At 35.6% G+C, this 18,843-nt stretch overlaps 1 protein-coding gene across 1 annotated transcript; it reads left to right on the top strand.

Moving 5' to 3' along the window:
- Positions 1–3,963: 3,963 nt before the first annotated feature.
- On the top strand, positions 3,964–14,495 carry LOC142551167 (importin beta-like SAD2). The gene is made up of 22 exons (XM_075660244.1): positions 3,964–4,251; positions 4,513–4,648; positions 4,873–4,960; positions 5,198–5,347; positions 5,609–5,771; positions 6,130–6,314; positions 6,424–6,597; positions 7,612–7,757; positions 7,865–7,988; positions 8,073–8,253; positions 8,604–8,763; positions 8,849–8,890; positions 8,978–9,096; positions 9,177–9,375; positions 10,341–10,472; positions 11,611–11,714; positions 11,809–11,988; positions 12,468–12,607; positions 12,702–12,841; positions 12,977–13,143; positions 13,490–13,616; positions 13,722–14,495. The coding sequence occupies exons 1-22, from the start codon at positions 4,162–4,164 to the stop codon at positions 13,886–13,888; spliced, it is 3,114 nt and encodes a 1,037-aa protein (XP_075516359.1). The 5' UTR covers positions 3,964–4,161; the 3' UTR covers positions 13,889–14,495.
- Positions 14,496–18,843: the final 4,348 nt, after the last annotated feature.

The raw sequence follows: 18,843 nt of genomic DNA, 5'->3' as shown, positions 1-18,843 counted from the left end.
TTTAAAATAATGCATTTTCATAAATTATGCATGGCCAAAACTCCTTTAAAATTAATTAAATAGATGCATGGGTTTTACGTGTATTGAATCTTGGGCACTACAGCTAGCTTTGATACCAATTGAAGGACCGTGTGCTGGGCACCTTGAGGTGCTTCAAAACAATATTCTCCAAGAGTTGAAATAGCTCGTGTTCTAAGAATGTTTACACCGATGAATTAAATCAAGTTTGATGTTAAATCAAGTGGAAAACACTTGAAATAATCCTTCGTTAAGAAACACTGATATATTTTATATCATGTATAACTGAATAACTGAAAATAAAGGGAATCAGTTGTGACATATATCAGTTCAGTTAAGGTGAAAACTGAACTGATGGATGGTCTAACTGATCAAATCAGTTTGAAAACAGTAATTAAACAATTAAATACACAAGATATATTTATGGATGCTCGGAGACTTCAACTGTTCCTACGTCACCCCTTCTAACACCTCGGGTAGGATCCACTAGAAGACTTTGATCTATAAAATACCTTGTACAAACCCACTCGGCGTAGGACTTACTCTACCGCCTAACTGAACTCCTAGTCTAGACTAAAGACAGCACCTTCCAGCCAACACTTGTTTAATGTCTGTGTGTCAAAGACTACATACACAAGTTTATTTTGTTTTTGCAAGACTGTATTTTGGTGGTGGCGATGAGTGTGTGTGTGAATTGATCTCTGAAAACTACCCGAAAATGTTCTCCCACACTGAGAAATATGCTTCTAAAACTAAGCTGATAACACGATGAAGTGTTCCCTCTTGGCTGATTGCTTCTTCAAAGCTGATAAACATTATGCGTACCCTCTCTGTTTTTCAACACACTATATTAGTCTACACTGATCTTCTATATATAGGCGGGAAACTGATCGTACAGTGAGACTCAATAATTGTATCCCTTTCAGCTTGAATGAGTTCCTTGAGATTCGTGTCTCGAATTTTCCGACATTTATGCTGGAAAATTTTGTCTTTTAGCTTTGATGCACCGTCCATTATTGTACCTTTGATCGTACAATAACTTTTCCCAAGTGCGCACAGTTGGATTCCATTGAATAAGCTTGTCGTGTTCTGCAAACTGATTGATTCCTAACTGATGTTCCAAACTGGTCAGTTGAAATGATCTTGAACTGGTTCGGTGAAATCAGTTGGCTCGTCAGCTGAACTGATTTCCCTGCTTCAGTTGAACTGATCAGCTGGACTCTTCATCAATTGAGCTCTTCATCAGCTGGCCGGGCTTCTGAAGGTCTACTGCTGAACTGCCTATCAGCTAGACAATCAGTTGAACTGATCTTTGATATATCAGTTGAACTGATTCAGTTTGAACGATCAGTTGACGCTTTTAGTTTGCATCTCGATAGCTTCAGTTTTGGCTCGATAACTTATCAATTCAAATCCTGATCAGTTTCAGCTTCCTGAGCACTTAAATAGAATCATTAGTAACAAAATAACAAGTTTTGTTAACATCAAAATCAAGATTACGAACATGAAATGTTCCAACACATGGTTTTATTAAGTGATGAATATGATGACATGTTTTGAAGGATGGGAGTTGTTTGTGACTAATATGATGACATGATGACATGTAAGGACAGGGCTCAGTGGACGGGTAATGTTGTCACTGATGTCCCCGCCACTGGGTACCATGGTTATACGTAGATTGATCCATCGACTAACACGAAGATACAAAAGTCTCAACTAACGAACGAAATTCAAATCAAGAAAAACGAACACGTATATGCTGATATGATTTGATATGTTATGAAAATATTTATGCTTCGACAGGTTATGATTATGCATGCGACTTTTACGATCATGAAATGTATTTTCATTACAGTATTTTTCACTGTTGCTTGTTATGTATATGTATTTTCTATAACATTACAGGTGTGTTGAGTCTTTAGACTCACTAGTTGTGAATGATGCAAGTGAGCAATCGATGAGAAGACTGGAGGCACCGAAGACTGAGTAGGCGGAGCTGGACGTGCGCACGCTAACCCGAGGACCTTATTTCTTACGCACATTATGTTTATGGGATATGAATGATTTGGAAATTTATTTTTATATGCTATCGTTTTTATGTGTTGATTGTTGGCAGAAACTTTACACATATTTTATATTCGAAACATTTTAAAAACGTAAGCTTGGGGATGACAATTTGTTATGGATTTTTAACTACAGTATTTTACTTTCTAGTAATATATTTTAAACAGAAGACGTTTCATCCTCTGCCTAGGATTGAGGACCTATTTGATCAAATTCTGGGAGCATCAATGTTTCCAAAGATAGATCTCCGATCAGGATACTACCAGCTGAAGGTGAGAGAGTCTGATGTGAACAAGACGACTTTCAGGACGCGTTATAGGCACTCTGAGTTTATAGTGATGCTCTTCAGACTGACGAACGTGCTGCAATCTTCATGGATCTCATGAATCGCGTGTTTCGGCGATATTTGGATCAGTTCATCGTATTTTCATAGACGACATTCTAATCTATTTGAAGAGCAGAGGATAGCACATTCAGCACTTGAGGACCGCACTATAGATTTTGCAGGATAGACAAGTTGTATGCCAAGTTCAGCAAGTGTGGGTTCTGGCTAGACAGAGTGGTATTTTTGGGCCACATCATATCCCGAGATGGAGTTGAGGTTGATCCCAGAAAAGTTGATGCAGTATGAGATTGGCCAGTGCTTAAGAGTGTGACAGAGATACGTTGTTTCTTGGGTCTAGTTGGGTATTATAGGAAGTTCATTAAGGGCTTTTCTTCTATTGCGGTACCCATGACCGCTTTGACGAAGAATAATGCCAATTTCATTTGGGGATCAGAGTGCCAGAAAAGTTTTGAAAGGCTGAAGCAAGCGTTGACTTTAGCGTCAGTTCTAGCTATGCCATCAGGGCAAGGCGAATATGTGCTATATAAAAATGCTTCAAAGTTCGGTTAGGCGCAGTTCTGATGCAACATGACAGAGTTATAACCTACGCGTCCAGACAATTTAAGGTCCATGAGAAGAATAATCTGACTCATGACCTCGAGCTAGTAGCGCTAGTATTTGCCCTGAAGATTTGGAGGTACTATCTGTATGGCGAGAATTGCAAGATTTTCACCGATCACAAGAGTTCGAAGTACTTCTTCACACAGAAAGAGCTGAATATGAGGCAACAGAGATGGTTGGAGTTAGTGAAAGACTATGATTGCGACATTAGCTACCATCCGATAAGGCTAATGTGGTCGCGGATGCCCTGAGCAGGAAGCATGTAGTGATTGCTCAGTTGTCAGTACAGAGACCATTGCAGGCAGAGATTCAGAGGTTTGAACTTGCAGTTTATGCCAAGGGCGATGCTCCTAATCTTTCCACCCTGACAGTACAGTCGATACTGAAGGACATGATTCGAGCATGGCAGACTTCTGATGATCAACTACACAAGTGGAGACATAGAGATGAGTCCAAGGGCCTGAGGTTGTACTAAGTGGAGGATGACATAGTTAGATATCGTGACCGACTGTGGATTTTTAGCGTTGATTCCTTGGGAGCAGATATTATGAGGGAGGCCCACAACACCCCATACTCCATTCATCCGAGGAGTACGGAGATGTATAAGGATCTACAGTCTTTATTTGGAGGCTGGGCATGAAGCGAGATATTTTGCGTTTGGTGTCTGAGTGTTTGACGTGTCAGCAGGTCAAGACAGAGTATCAGAGACCTACAGGAAAGTTGAGAATTCCCCCTATTCCCGAGTGGAAATGAGAGAAATCACCATGGATTTATTGAAACAACTACCAAGGACAGACGGAGTGTATAATGAAGACCGCTCAAATTCGACGGAAGAGTTAAAACGATTATTTAAGAATTTGTAATATTTGGTTGGCATTTATTTAGAGTGTTGGGTAAACAACTCCTCACTAAACCCTAATTATTTATAGTCAGCAAGTCGTTGGTGTACGCTCTCTCTCCGCCACTTCGTCCTCCCATTCCTCTCTCTAAACCTAGAAAGATAATCAATTCGCCGGAAATTCTCCTCTTTCTAGGGTCGGGTTCATTTAACTCCGCTATATTCTTCCTTTTGACGAGATTTCGTGCATTGCTGTGTCTATATAAGTATTGGAAGTTGAAGAAGAATCCAGTCTATGGATCTTCAGAGCTTGTGTGTGATCTTCCAAGGTGCTCTGAGCCCCAATCCGATTGAACGAAAGGCTGCGGAAGAAAGTCTTAATCAGGTGAACAGCGAATAGTTTTCTTCCCAAGAATTTTTGCTCTGTTTATTGCTGGGTCCAGTGTTAAGTTTGTGGTAATGAGATGAATCTAGAAAGAGCCGAAGTTTGCGGGGTTCTTGATGGGTGTATTTGTGCATTGGAAGTTGTGTATATCTTTATTTATCCTAATTACACGTGTCGATGTTTAAAGATGTGAAGGAAATATTTTGAACTGCAATCGTCGTCGACTGAAACGAATTGTTGTGTCAATCGATTGTTTTGCAGTTTCAGTTTGTGCCTCAGCATTTAGTGAGGGTGTTGCAGATCATAATAGATGGGAATTGTGATTTGGCTGTCAGACAGGTGGCCAGCATTCATTTCAAGAATTTTGTGGCCAAGAACTGGGAGCCTCATGATCCTGGTAAATTTTTATCCTGTCAATGAAAGTAGTAAAAATTTTGCTCCTAGTTGTGATAACTCGTAAAATGCATTCTTCACTTTATATGAGCAATGGTGGAAATCCTAGTACTAGCAGGACCATGTTCTCGATATTAAAAAGCATAGGTTTTGTAAACATTTTGTGGTGATTCTGCATTCAGCGTAGACTGATTATTACCTACTTAGACCCATGTTGTGCGGTGATAGGTGATCAATCAAAAATTTTGCCCGGTGACAAGGAAGTTATCAGGCAGAATATTCTCAATTTTGTCACCCAAGTTCCCCAGCTTTTGAGGTATTAATAATTTGTAATATCTTATTTATCATGCCAGACAAATTATCCTCTTTGTTAACAACTACTGTTTAAAATGAACGAACTGCTTTTAGTCTAGTCTGGGACTAAATATTTATCTTTTAAACCCACAGAACTATTTTTTTGTTGGTAATCATCTCAGCTACGTGGTTATTTTTGAATGGTTTATCTGGTCAGTTGTTTAGTTTGCTAACCTTTGTTATATCTCTATATAAACAGATCACAATTGGGAGAATGTTTGAAAACGATTGTACATGCAGACTACCCAGAGCAATGGCCAAACCTTCTGAATTGGGTGAAGCATAATTTGCAGGACCGACAAGTTTATGGAGCTTTGTTTGTCCTAAGAATTATCTCCAGAAAATACGAGTGAGTTCGTAAAATGAGTTATTTTCAAATTTCCTACAATAACATATATGTTGGAGTTGAATTATCTGGAGCACTTCTACTGCCTATCTTGTTTCCTATATCTTTATGCTATTAGAAATTTCTATATTCGCTGTCTATTTCAGTGCTATGTGGTTGTTCTCCTGTGGAATCCTCTTTCTTATAGTACCGATTCTCCAATTGATCAATACTGAAAGTGTTATTTGATTCATATGTCATTTCCATATTGTTTATAATTTTCAGGTTTAAATCAGACGAGGAGAGAGTACCAGTTCATCACATTGTTGAGGAAACATTTCCTCATCTGCTATACATATTTAAACAGCTCGTTGAGATTGCAAACCCATCTGTTGAAATAGCAGATTTGATCAAGCTGATTTGTAAAACATTCTGGTCATCCATATATGTAAGTTTGTGTTTCTTTATTTTTTAAATGGGTCATGTTACTGGATTAGGTCAGGTGTATTTTGACCTAGAGTTTCTTGAATTTTTTTTATATGATTTTGCTTTTCTCAAACATTTGGTGGAAAGATCCGGCTTTGCATGATAAAGGGTTGTGTAGTCTGGAAGCTTTTGTCTGATTTTCTTGTTTATCGTTTAAAGTGTATTGCTCAAACTCCAAATGACATCTGCTTGGTTTTAAACTCAAGTCCTGAAATTTCCCAAGCTTTTTCTCTAAGTTAAAATCAAACTTCTGGCTTCATTTACTCTGTTGGACCTTGTATTTTATATTTTATCTCATACTGTTGTTGTGCATCTTTCAGTTGGAGATTCCGAAGCAGTTTTCTGATCCCAGTCTATTTAATTCCTGGATGGTTCTTTTCTTAAACGTACTAGAGAGGCCTGTGCCTGTGGAAGGCCAACCTGCCGATCCTGAGCTGAGAAAATCATGGGGATGGTGGGAAGTGAAGAAGTGGACCGTCCACATATTAAACCGCCTTTTCACTCGGTAGGTTCATAATCAAGTGCTTAATTCCGGCCTAATCCTGTGGACGGTGATTTTGGATTGTACTGCCTAGAGCAGAATCAATTATCTCTTTTCTCTTTCTTTGTCTCAGATTTGGAGACCTAAAACTTCAGAACCCAGATAACAAAGCTTTTGCCCAGATGTTCCAGAAGAAATATGCTGGAAAAATTCTGGAATGCCATCTAAATTTGCTGAATGTGGTCCGTATTCGTGGCTATTTGCCTGACAGAGTAATCAATCTTATCTTGCAATACCTGAGCAATAGGTTTGTATCGTTTGATTTCGATAAATGTATATCCAAATGCTGAGTTTTTCCTTAATTTTTTACCAAAAACTTTCCTGTTGTCCACACGAGGTCCAGGACGTAGTTTTCTAACATTGACAAAACAAGTCCTATGTTTCGTGCAGTAAGACAAACAATGTTATGATGTGTCTTATGCTGCCAATAAATAGATTGAAAGCTGTGAAAAGTTTTTGAGTATGCACGTATGAGGTCCGGTTAAGCATTTGATAATGTATATGGCAGTGTATGCCTGATTAAAATATCAAATATCAAAACCAATCAAACATATGATTTGTGCCATACCTCATATTAAAGAAGGACAGATTAGCTTTAGTTGCTGGAGTTTACATGAAAGGTGGTAAAACTGTTTGGAAGATCTACAATTTCATAACCCGTCCTCTGGAGTTGGTGTTAATGTTCTCTCTGGTAGTTTTTTTTTGACGTTTTGGCATCTTCTATTGTGCTCCATATTTGAAAATGCTAACTTAGGCTTCATTAATCAGAGCTAAAATATCTTTAACTGCTGTATCATACTTTTGATTTAATATCTCTTTTAATGGAAAGAAACTCTTCTAAGGTCCCTTATCTGAATTTGGAAACGCGCTTTTTGTTTTGGTCATTATGATACTTCAATAAGTGGCCAAACACAAGCATTTTTACAATGACATCACCATGTGGATAAAGTATTTATAATGTGAAATAACTCAGAAAGTTAGTTATGAACAACCTAAAGTGCAGTTGTATCGTTGGCCTTCTTTTGTCATGATATTTGTGTGATTTCTGGGTGTGGGGAGCGTTTCCAGTAATTATTAGAACTGTACATAGTGTATATCTTCCGCGCAACTGATTGCCGTAGTGTGGATATTATGGCAATTGAATTTTACTCTCGTTGGAACCCATGCGGCGTAAAAATGTGCTATCCTTTTTTAGAAGGCTGGTTGTGGTTAATGATATCCAGTGCCCCTGGTTCTAATTCTTGTTTTATCCACCATGCAGTATCTCAAAAAGTGATATGTACAGTCAGCTGCAACCAAGACTTGATATTGTTCTTTTTGAGATCATATTTCCACTGATGTGCTTCAATGACAATGATCAAATACTCTGGGATGAAGATCCGTCCGAGTATGTGAGGAAGGGATATGGTGTGTGCAATATCTTGTCATCTATGCAATTTGGTATTCTTTTTTACAGAGATAAGGATTCATCAATTAGGTATATTTACAGTAAAAAATTTCCCATGCTTCTGCAGACATAATTGAAGATTTATACAGTCCCAGAACTGCTGCTATGGATTTTGTGAGCGAGTTGGTCCGAAAACGTGGAAAGGAGAACCTTCATAAGTTTGTAGCATTTATAGTACAGATTTTTACCAGGTATACATGACACTGGTATACGCGCATTTATTCCATACTATAATAAATATAATGATTATAATCTTTCCACTTTTCTCAACCTAGATATGACGAAGCAGCTGTGGAATATAAGCCGTATAGGCAAAAGGATGGAGCCCTTCTTGCCATTGGAGCTTTATGTGATAAACTGAAGCAAACTGAACCTTACAAATCTGAGCTGGAGCGGATGCTTGTACAACATGTATTTCCTGAGTTCAGCAGTTCTGTCGGACATCTTAGAGCTAAGGTAGGGTCTCTTAACTTGTCTTAAAGTTATTTCCTTCTATTTGACTTTCATTCCCATTCTTGGTGATATATTATGAGGTTATTTGCATCATTTTATCCATGCGGTAGTTATCAAAACATAGATACGAAAAGCTTGTTTTCATTAATTTACTCATGTGTCAAATAATTACTATAATGTTTTAAGGTCTCGCATTACATGGTTCATATGATCTTCTCCGTGCTTAGAAGATTTGTCAATCTTACTATTATGATCTGATTCTTTTTATTAGCTTAAGTCCATTTGTTGACATCACTCTCATGTTTCGAGCTTATGCTCTTGTTTTATTCTTGTTGGTATGCACTGGATATTAGGCAGCATGGGTTGCAGGACAATATGCACATATCAATTTCTCCGATACAAATAACTTCCGTAGAGCATTGCACGGCGTTGTTGCTGGAATGCGCGACCCAGAACTTCCTGTTCGTGTTGATTCCGTTTTTGCTTTGCGCTCGTATGTGGAAGCCTGCAAAGGTTCTGTTTTCTGGGCACTGTCTTCGTTTTTATCTAACATCTTCAATGATTGCTAATCATTAACTATCGCTTTTTTAATGTTTAGATTTGGACGAGATCAGACCAATTCTTCCACAATTACTCGATGGTATGCAATTTTTAAGCTCATGTCCGCATTGCTTATCATGAAGCTGCCACTTTTAATTTTTATTAAATTCCGAGTCCATTTTTCCAGAGTTCTTTAAACTTATGAATGAGGTGGAGAACGAAGATCTGGTGTTTACTCTAGAGACAATAGTGGACAAGTTTGGAGAAGAGATGTCTCCTTATGCTCTTGGATTATGCCAGAATCTGGTGAGACTATTCTTACAATATTTGGGATCTTGAGTTGAGATTTTTTTCCGTCTTTTAAATTACCTACTCTTGATTTTTAGGCTGCTGCGTTTTGGAAGTGCATGAGTACTGCTGAAGCAAATGATGAAGGTGATGATCCTGGTGCTTTGGCTGCTGTTGGTTGCTTGCGTGCCATAAGCACGATTCTTGAGTCAATTAGCAGGCTTCCTCATCTATTTGTTCACATGGAACCAACATTACTCCCGATAATGCGCAGGATGCTGACCACTGACGGGCAAGGTTGGGATCCTTCTTTGGACATTTTTAATCATTTATCTGTTTGCATGTTTAATCATTTAAATTTAACTGTTTGCATGCCTATCTGACTCTCATTTCTTCACGTCTCTCAGATGCTTAATTTTTTTTTATTTCTTTGAATAATTGTATTGCAGTTCTCCAGTGTTTTTATCCAAATACTATCGTTTTGTTAGTTAAATCACTTCGATCAACTTACAATGCATCACTAGCTTGGCTTGGGGATTCTGATTTGCAATTCATTTCATTTTTCTGTATTGTATTCAAAGAATTGCATTGCATGTCGGCCTTCGCGAAGAATCCGAGCCTGATGTCAAGCACATAATATAGATAGTTTAAGTTCAGTACAAGGAGCTTTCTTGTGCGCTTCCTACTTCATCCATGAAATTAGTTTTTATGGAATATAAATCTAATTACTTTTTTACCATCCACTTTTCTACAAGATTTAGATGGGAAATTGGAAATGATGTTAGAAAGGGCATCTCAGAAGTTGCTTTCATGTGATAGGATCAGGTTTAGACTGTTTAGTTAGTTTTCACTCTAGGATATGAGATTCTTCGTTCATTGTGGCATGGTGAAACATGGTTTGTATCTTATTTTTTTATTTTCCATTGTCACAAGTTCATGTACAATGTTTTTTCTTCATTCAGTATCTTGATTGATTTATAAACAAGTCGGTGATTTGTTGGGTTTTGTACTCTCAGACCTCTTTACCTTTTTTGTGAGTCTTCTCGATCATTTGACTTTCCCCTGAGAGTTCAGGTTGCCTCTGTCGAGTTTATTGATGTAATCTTAATTCCTCAAAATGCTTGGAATGGTGGCAAGTGACTTGGTCTAAGGAACCTTCTAGCTTAAAATATGTCAGATTATTAATGGGAAAGAATTACATCTCCACCAAAAATTTATTGCTTTTGTTATGTTTTTATTTATATGATTATATGCTTTTGCAGAGGTCTTTGAGGAAGTTTTGGAGATAGTCTCATACATGACTTTTTTCTCACCCACGATCTCCTTGGAGATGTGGAGTCTATGGCCATTAATGATGGAAGCTCTGGCTGATTGGGCTATTGACTTTTTCCCAAGTACGTTGCATCAATATGATGCCGTTTGATTCCTTGTTTTTCTTTGATATTTTGCTTATGGTTTTATCATTTAGATTATTTGGAGCTTCTTTAATCTTTAATTTATTTGATGACACTCCGGTCCAATTAGGCCACCATAGCATTCCATGGTGCTTACTTAGATTTGTAATGCTGTCAACTGACTTGAATACTGTATCTGAGTTTTTGAGGTTCTAATCTCTTCACGTTATTACACTCCGCCAAATTAACTCTTGAGAACTGTAGTAATTTTATTAGGCACCTTGGTTTTTGTAGATTTTAAGTAATTTGTTAGTATCCCTCATCATGGAAAAATGTCTCTGATGAACACCGCTTGGCTTGTGTGATGGAACGAATCAATATATATAGATACCATAACGATTTATAACTATAATGTATAAATTGAGTCAAATGTGGGATGAAACAAAGACACGGAATCAACTAATGCATCATCAATCAAACAATGCCTGAGCTGATTGGTCCCTGCATTATTTGTAGCTTTCTTGTTGAGTGTTTCTCTGTTCATTTCAACAGCTGGTGCTTTGATGAGAAGTATTCCTTCTGCCACTTTTACCACCACACTAGTACCGTGACCTCTGGGTCGTGCTATGATGTATACATGTGGTCTTCAAAGGGTGCATTAATGATACTGGTGTTTTTCAGCATATTGCTAAATTCTGAATTCATACATTTTAAGTATGTTTAAAGACCCATCAAGCATTTTTTATACGTCATTACTGACAGATTTTTTGAGTTAAAAACATTTTGCCCTAGCACTCATTGACAAGCTGTGAGATTTTCGCAGTCCAGATGTCCAACTTCGACAGTTTTAATTGCCTATCGTGTTTCGGATTTTTCCTTTACTGCTTTGTTATCTTTGAGATCTGTGTTGTTTTTTTGAGCTTTCTATTCTCCATGCTTGCTACTTGCTAGGACTTTCTGTTGAATCAATTACTTTTTTGTTTTATTTTTATTTTCAAAATACTTTTCAAATAAGTAGAAAGAGATTAAGGTCAATAAACCATTGAGTGTTTTTTCCTTTGCCTTATGACTACTCTTGACTAATTGTATCAGCTTCTGTAAACTTCTCTGATACTGTTGTTTTTGTCAATTTGATCAGATATCTTGGTGCCTTTAGACAACTATATATCTAGAAGTACTGCACATTTCCTAACCTGCAAGGAACCAGATTACCAGCAAAGCCTTTGGAATAAGATTTCATCTGTGAGCGAATTTATTTTTATTCATCCTCTGGACTGAAATTGAGCTAGGAAACTAGTACCATCTAGTTATGTGTTTTGTGTTAATGATCCTGCAGGTTATGGCTGATAAAAACCTTGAGGATGGTGATATTGATCCGGCACCCAAGCTCATTCAAGTGGTATTCCAGAACTGCAGGGGACTGGTGGATCACTGGGTTGAGCCTTATTTGAGAATCACTATAGAGCGTCTACGTCACACAGAGAGACCTAATTTGAAATCCCTCTTGATAGCAGTGGTAAGGAAAATTATTTTTTTGTTGTGCAGCACCAGAACCTTTCACATTATCCTGTTCTGCCAGCGTAGTGAACCTACTGGACTACAATTGCCTTACGACATCTGCCATTCCATTGAAAACTGTTTTCTTGAATGTATGTTCATTTTCACGTGCTCTACTGGACAGAATTGTATATTTTCTATTAATATGCGAACTCAATTTCTTTTTAATTTCGAAGATTTTTTGGCATTGTTTATATATTAAGGTGATGAGCAGTCATCTCAACACTACTTGTTACCTGGATTTTATTCATCTTTGACCAAGAATGGAATAGATTTTGGATAATGATGTGTGCTGCATACAAGCAAGGGGATCAAAGACTTGTTATTACTTTATGCCTTCATGCATTTATTCAACAGCCTGGGGCCCTTTGATGGATTTTCCCATGTTCAAATATAAAAAATGGGGCTAAGACATGTGAGTTTGATGATATTTGTTAGGTTGCTGATGCTCTATACTATAACCCATCTTTGGCACTCAACATACTGCAAAAGCTTAATGTTGCAACAGAAGTTTTCAACCTATGGTTCCAGATGCTACAACAAACTAAAAAGAGTGGAGCGTATACTAATTTTAAAAGGTTTGGGATTATTTCCACTCCTTGATTCCTTGCTATAATCATCTTCCCTTATACTAAGTATCCATTTGGGATTATATTCTCTATATGTTTGCAGGGAGCAAGACAAAAAAGTCTGCTGTTTGGGCTTGACGTCATTGATCCCGCTTCCTGCCGATCAGTTACCCGGAGAAGCTTTGGAACATGTTTTCAAGTCCACTCTTGACCTGCTCGTGGCCTACAAAGATCAAGTTGCAGGTCTGGGTTTATTCTGCTCATGTTTTTGTTATTTGACAAGAAATATTGAAACAAGTTTAGGACGTAAGTGATTCATTTAAATTTCTTCTTTTATATATATTATATGAATGGATGCTTATTATTTTTTGTGGGCAGAGACTGCAAAGGAGGAAGATGAGGAAGACGGTGATGACGATGATGATATGGAAAATTTTCAAACCGATGATGATGATGATGGTGATGACTCCGACAAGGAGATGGGGGTTGATGCAGAAGATGGAGATGAAGCTGACAGCTTGAAACTTCAAAAATTGGCTGCTCGGGTATGTATCAATCCTTAAAGCTTAAAAATTAAGCTATGAAGATTTATCACAGTGGGATCTGTAAATAAAGCAGTGGCATGCGTTCTTTCATTTCTCTCTTTTGGATCTGATGCTAAAGTTTGAGTAGAATCTAGTCTTGCATACAGTAATGAATTTGTGAAGAACTTGGAAGTTTCAAAATTAATTTTTCGACTTTAATCTGGTTATATCACTTAAATTTGATTGAGTTTTTGTTCTCTTTGAGTTTAAAATTGTGATAACCTCAATTTCAAAAAAATGATGCATATGTTTTTTCTGATGCATAGTTTAAAAGTATATATTCATGGCCCTTCTCTTTGGAATACAGGCCAAGGCTTTCCGTACTGCTGAATCTGATGATGAAGATTCAGATGACGATTTCAGTGATGATGATGAGTTGCAATCACCCATTGATGATGTTGACCCTTTTGTTTTCTTTGTGGATTCTATCGAAGGTGAATCTAGCCTTTTGTCACGTTGTAGCCTGGAATGCATTTAGTTGATTTTCTTGTTTTATTTCCTCACATGGTTTTCTTATCCGTGTTTATTTAATTGTGTAGTTTTGCAAGCATCAGATCCATTGAGGTTCCAGAGCCTCACACAGACGCTTGATTTCCATTACCAGGCACTAGCAAATGGTGTTGCACAGCATGCTGAACAGAGAAAAACAGAAATTGAAAAAGAAAAATTGTCCAAGGCGGCAGAAGCAACTATTGCTGCTGCTTGATTTTTTGTTTGCTAGATGGTTGTTGATTTGATCAAGGTCAAGTTCCACCTGATTCTTTTGGTTAGTCCAATAATGGTTAAGATAAACCAGGAGTTGCTCATCAGGTCTTTGGTAGTGTCAGATTGTTTCTACGGTCATTATGGTTCCACCTTATTCCATATTTCTTGAAAACAAAGGTGGCCATACAATATAGGGAACTCGGGTTCCGGTCAATGCTTTAATGAGTGCGAGTTCTCATAATACCCTGTAGGTGAATTTAGCCCTTCTGTATCAGAAGATAGGTACTGGCCTTGTTAATCCTTTGCGGATATCTAGTTGTGCCATTTTTATAAAGTGCCGTGTCAACTTGAGGAATGTTATTTAGAGGCCGCTCTGTTTGGTATATGCGATTCATGAGGTGTGTGTGTGCGTCGTCTGGATAAATAGTTGGTTGTATTTTGAATTTTTTCTGTGCGGACTAGTGTCCTGAAATTTATCTTTGTACATGTTTGTCTTCACATTGGTCCAAGTTTTTGGATGTTTTGATCTGTGCATAGAATTGGTGGAATCTTTCTCGGGCTGTAAAACTTGGTGTATTCCTTTTTGCTGGGAAAGAGTTGTTATTTTTTGTGGTGCTCGTATTTCTTCCTACTCCAACTCGATATTTTTTGCTTATTCTACGGGTAAGACCAATATGGTCCCAACCGAGTGATGAATGTATTGTATACTTCCAGATCTATTTTGGCTATATATTTCTTATGTATTTAATCAATACTTCCAACGTTGGGACTGTGATTGAAGACTCCATTATTGTGGTTGGTACTATAGCAAAAATTTCTTAAAATTCATCAGTTTATAACAAATACAAACCACATTTATATTACAAATGAGGAACCATTCTCGGATATCTCGAGTAATTTGGTTCACCTTTTTTATTAAACCGGTCTGTTCAACATATCGTTTAAAAAGTGTTGAAATCCGTGCAATTATAACTCGGATTTCATCACTTCAACTTTTTTTTTAATTTATTTATGCTATTAAGACCTGAAACAATGATTGCTTGGATCAATATTTGATATATTATATAATATAATATTTTACAAAAAAATTATAATATTTTTTAAAATAAAACCCAAACATCTTTATAATTTTTTATTATATTAAAATAGATTAGGTCTTTTGTGAGATGGTTTCACGAATCTTTATCTGTGAGATGGGTCAATCCTACTGATATTCACAATAAAAAATAATACTTTTAGCATAAAAAGTAATATTTTTTCCATAGATTACCCAAATAAGAGACCCGTCTCACAAAATCTGATCCTTGCGACCGTCTCACACAAGTTTTTGCCATTAAAATATTGATCCGAGCAATAGAGATCTTTTTCTTTTTTTGAAAAAAAAAAAGAAGTAAAATTGAATGTCATGAGTTTTTTTAAAAAAATGTAGATCATAATTTTATTTTATTTTTTAAAAAATCCATTACTGAGAATTTTTTTCCAAAAAAATAAATGATCAAAGTTTCTATTTTAAAAAAATAATATTGGATTATCCGAGTAGTAAATGATCAAATTATTGGAATATAATTTTTTTTGTGGCCGTCTAAACTTCAAACGAGTTATAATTACTCAAATCTTAGCTACACACACACACACACACACACACAGATATATATATAAAATAAAAAAGTTATGACCCGATACTCGGATCATACAATCTTCTTTTCTTACAAAATAGACAGGGAGATCAATTTTCCGATGTATCTTAATATTTTTTTCTTAAAAAAATTATAATCTGAGTAGTAATCACTCAAACCAATTATTCTTTTTTAAAAATATGTCACTCAATTTTGTATTTTGAAATTTTTTAGATCCGAGCAACTATTGTTCAGATCAATAATTTAATATAATAAATAATTCTGTAAGTCAATAGTTTATCCAATACGCATCAAAAGACAACGATAGCATGTTCTCACATCATAACAAAATTAATATAATAAAAAAATGTTAAATTAATATAATAAAAAAATATAAAGATGCTTGAGTGTCGTTCTAATAAAATATTATAATTTTTTTAAAAAAAAACACATATTTAGGAAATATAGAATAAATATATACTTATAAAATTTTGACCCAAGCAAAATGTGTAAATAAAAAAATAAAATTTTGAATTAACAGGTTCAACAATAGAGGTGAACCCCAAACTACTGTTGAAATCCGAGCAATCATTCCTCTGTTGGAGTACTATTTTGTTATGATCGGTAAAGTGTTTTTTAGAATGAGAGTTTGAATAAACACTTCAAACTTCACATTCTTCTGATTGTGAAAAGTGAGCTTGTGAAATGTTTCAAGAAGTTCGAAGTTGGTCTCGTTTTTTGAAAGTGCACCAGACTACATTGAGAAGTACGGAATCAGTCCGCCATACTTTATTGAAACTAAAAACAGTAGAAGGCAGTAAGACACAAGACTTGTTTCTGAAAGTTCGAATAACAAAACTATTCTACGTATTCCTTTCTTCTGTTTCTAGAAGGTATCACTAGAAGACTTTGATTGGTATACACTTGTACAAAAGAACGACTCTTTTACCCGTTAAGAGCGCTTGAATCCAGGAATAGTCTTTTTTATATTGAGTAATAACTTATCTTGTACGGTTCATTTAACGACATTAGATGAAGTATACTATTGTACAGAACGAGCACATTAAATATGGATATCATCTGATAGATAGTACAAACAAAATAAATAACAAGAATCTCTTATTAAAGATTATATGATTTGATTTTAGTCTTACAAATTATCACAATAAACTAGCAGGATGACTACTGCTTTTGGTTTTGAATGATTGAATTCTTTGTTTGTTGATTTCTGATTTTGACTGCCTACTGGATTTTCTTCTTAGTGAATGCTCCGATTTTCCTTAACCATAAAATCAGCATAACCCTACAATCATGATTTTCCTTAAGCAGTACATCAATAAAAACTAACGTTCTGATTTTCCTCAGTACTTCACTGAAACGAAGGTTTTGGTTTTCTTTAAGTAGTAGATCTCTACAATTAAGATTCTTTAACAATTTCTCCCTTTGTGGTGATGCCAAAATCCAGAAGATTATGAAGCAGATAAAAAAAAGATAAGAGCAGAGATATGCAATGTAAGAACATCAAGATCATAATAATGGAGAAATTAATTATAGCCAAATTAAGAAAAGCTTTAAAAAACTAATCTACTTCTCATATCGATTTTCTCATCTTCATTTTCAACTTGATCTGGTGTAGGTTCTTCTTTTGCTCTTTTTTCTAGCATCTTCTTCCTCCTTTTTGGCAGTACCGGCTTTGAGCCAATGAATAAATTCAAACAAATGCTTAAAAAAGTGTAGGATTTAAAAAGAAAATTTTAAAAGAAATTTACAGTCGTAAATTACAAACACAAAGACATGTGTCATTTTGTAAATTGCATAAAAGCACTTGAAAATGTTTTTAAAAAATAAAAAAAGTAGATTTTCCAAGAGTCGGTTAATGATAAAAGCATCACATGGTATGGATTTGATATATTATATAATAAAATATTCTGAAAAAGGGATTTTGGAAAAATGTCAGTAATGACACATTTTCAAAAGAAGCACAATCTTATCAATATAAAAATTATTTATTTAATACAACAAGGTTTTATAGAATCTTAGCCATACCATACAATATTCTCCTTGATTGATGCTTGAGATAAATCAGTGAGATATAAAAAATTGAAAAAATAACAAAACTTAGACTCGGATAATGGTTTGGTAAAAATGTCTACTACTTGTTGATCAGTAAACACGTGTTCCAAGTGAATATCTCTTTTCTGCACATGATATCTCATGAAATGATGTCTTATGTCATTATTCTTGGTTATGGAGTGCAGAATTGAATTGTAAGTTATGACTATTGTACTCGTATTGTCACACAAGAAAGATGACTTGGAAACAGTGATCCATAATCTTTAATTGTTGTTGAATTCAAAGCAATTGAGAGCAGAAGCTTCCAGCAACTAAGTATTCGACTTCTGCAGTAGAAATGGCAATGCAAGTCTTCTTTATACTTAACCAGGAGATCAACATATCACCAAGAAATTTGATAGAAACCACTAGTAATTTTTCTGTACAACTTGCAACCTGCATAGCCTGCATCTGAATAACCCACAAGATTAAATGTAGAATCTTTTGGATACCGTAAGCCAAAGATAAACAAAACACATCAAATATTGATCCATATTCTCCTACTATATCGATGTGAATACCTTTTATTCACTTATGAAGTTGATTCTCAACTTAGATTTTATAGTTTTTGAAAGCTGCAAGTGTTTTATCTTTACTTCTCAAAAGATATATGTAACACTACCTCGTACATTAGTCAATAAATGTTATATAGTACTTATTTGTTTATCTAGTTCTTGCACAAACTTTAAATCACCGGGGTCGGTGTGTATCAGTTCTAGAGTAGTACGTCTTTCATGGAAAGGCGCTTTAGTCATTTTCTCTTAAACACATATTTCGAATTTATGATCCAGATCAATATTATATTTAGGTAACAAATCCAAATTCATTAAACATCGCAGAGTGTTAAAATCGACAAGTCCTAAACGAACATGTTATAGATCAGAAAACTCAAGAAAGTAAATTGAATGGTTACTTTTGTTTTCATAAAAGTAGAGATGAACCGTTGTTACATTCAACTTGAATGGGTTCTCATCTAGATACCCATTCCTAATAAAATGACAATTCTTGGTCAATACAAATTATTAGACTAAAAAAAAGGCCTAAAACCATGTTTGACCTGAAACAACCCTACTTCTACATTCATTTAATTCATACTACTTTTTTTCTCCTAATTCATGCATAATTAATTCATCGTAAATAAACTAGCATAAATAGTCAAATAAACAAAACTCGATATCATCCATAATAATTCATGTGGAATAAGTAAAATAAACAATAAAAGTCTAAA

This window comes from Primulina tabacum, chromosome 7 (assembly GCF_025594145.1).
Source record: "Primulina tabacum isolate GXHZ01 chromosome 7, ASM2559414v2, whole genome shotgun sequence".
Lineage (NCBI taxonomy): Eukaryota > Viridiplantae > Streptophyta > Magnoliopsida > Lamiales > Gesneriaceae > Primulina > Primulina tabacum.
The sequence above is the reverse complement of the archived record's forward strand: the minus strand, read 5'-3'. Positions and strand labels throughout refer to the sequence as shown.

Coding starts and splice junctions, on each gene's coding strand:
- LOC142551167 (XM_075660244.1), top strand. CDS start 4,162: ATGGATCTTCAGAGCTTGTGTGTGATCTTCCAAGGTGCTCTGAGCCCC. Junction 4,252..4,512: donor CGGAAGAAAGTCTTAATCAG/GTGAACAGCGAA, acceptor ATTGTTTTGCAG/TTTCAGTTTGTGCCTCAGCA. Junction 4,649..4,872: donor CTGGGAGCCTCATGATCCTG/GTAAATTTTTAT, acceptor GTGCGGTGATAG/GTGATCAATCAAAAATTTTG.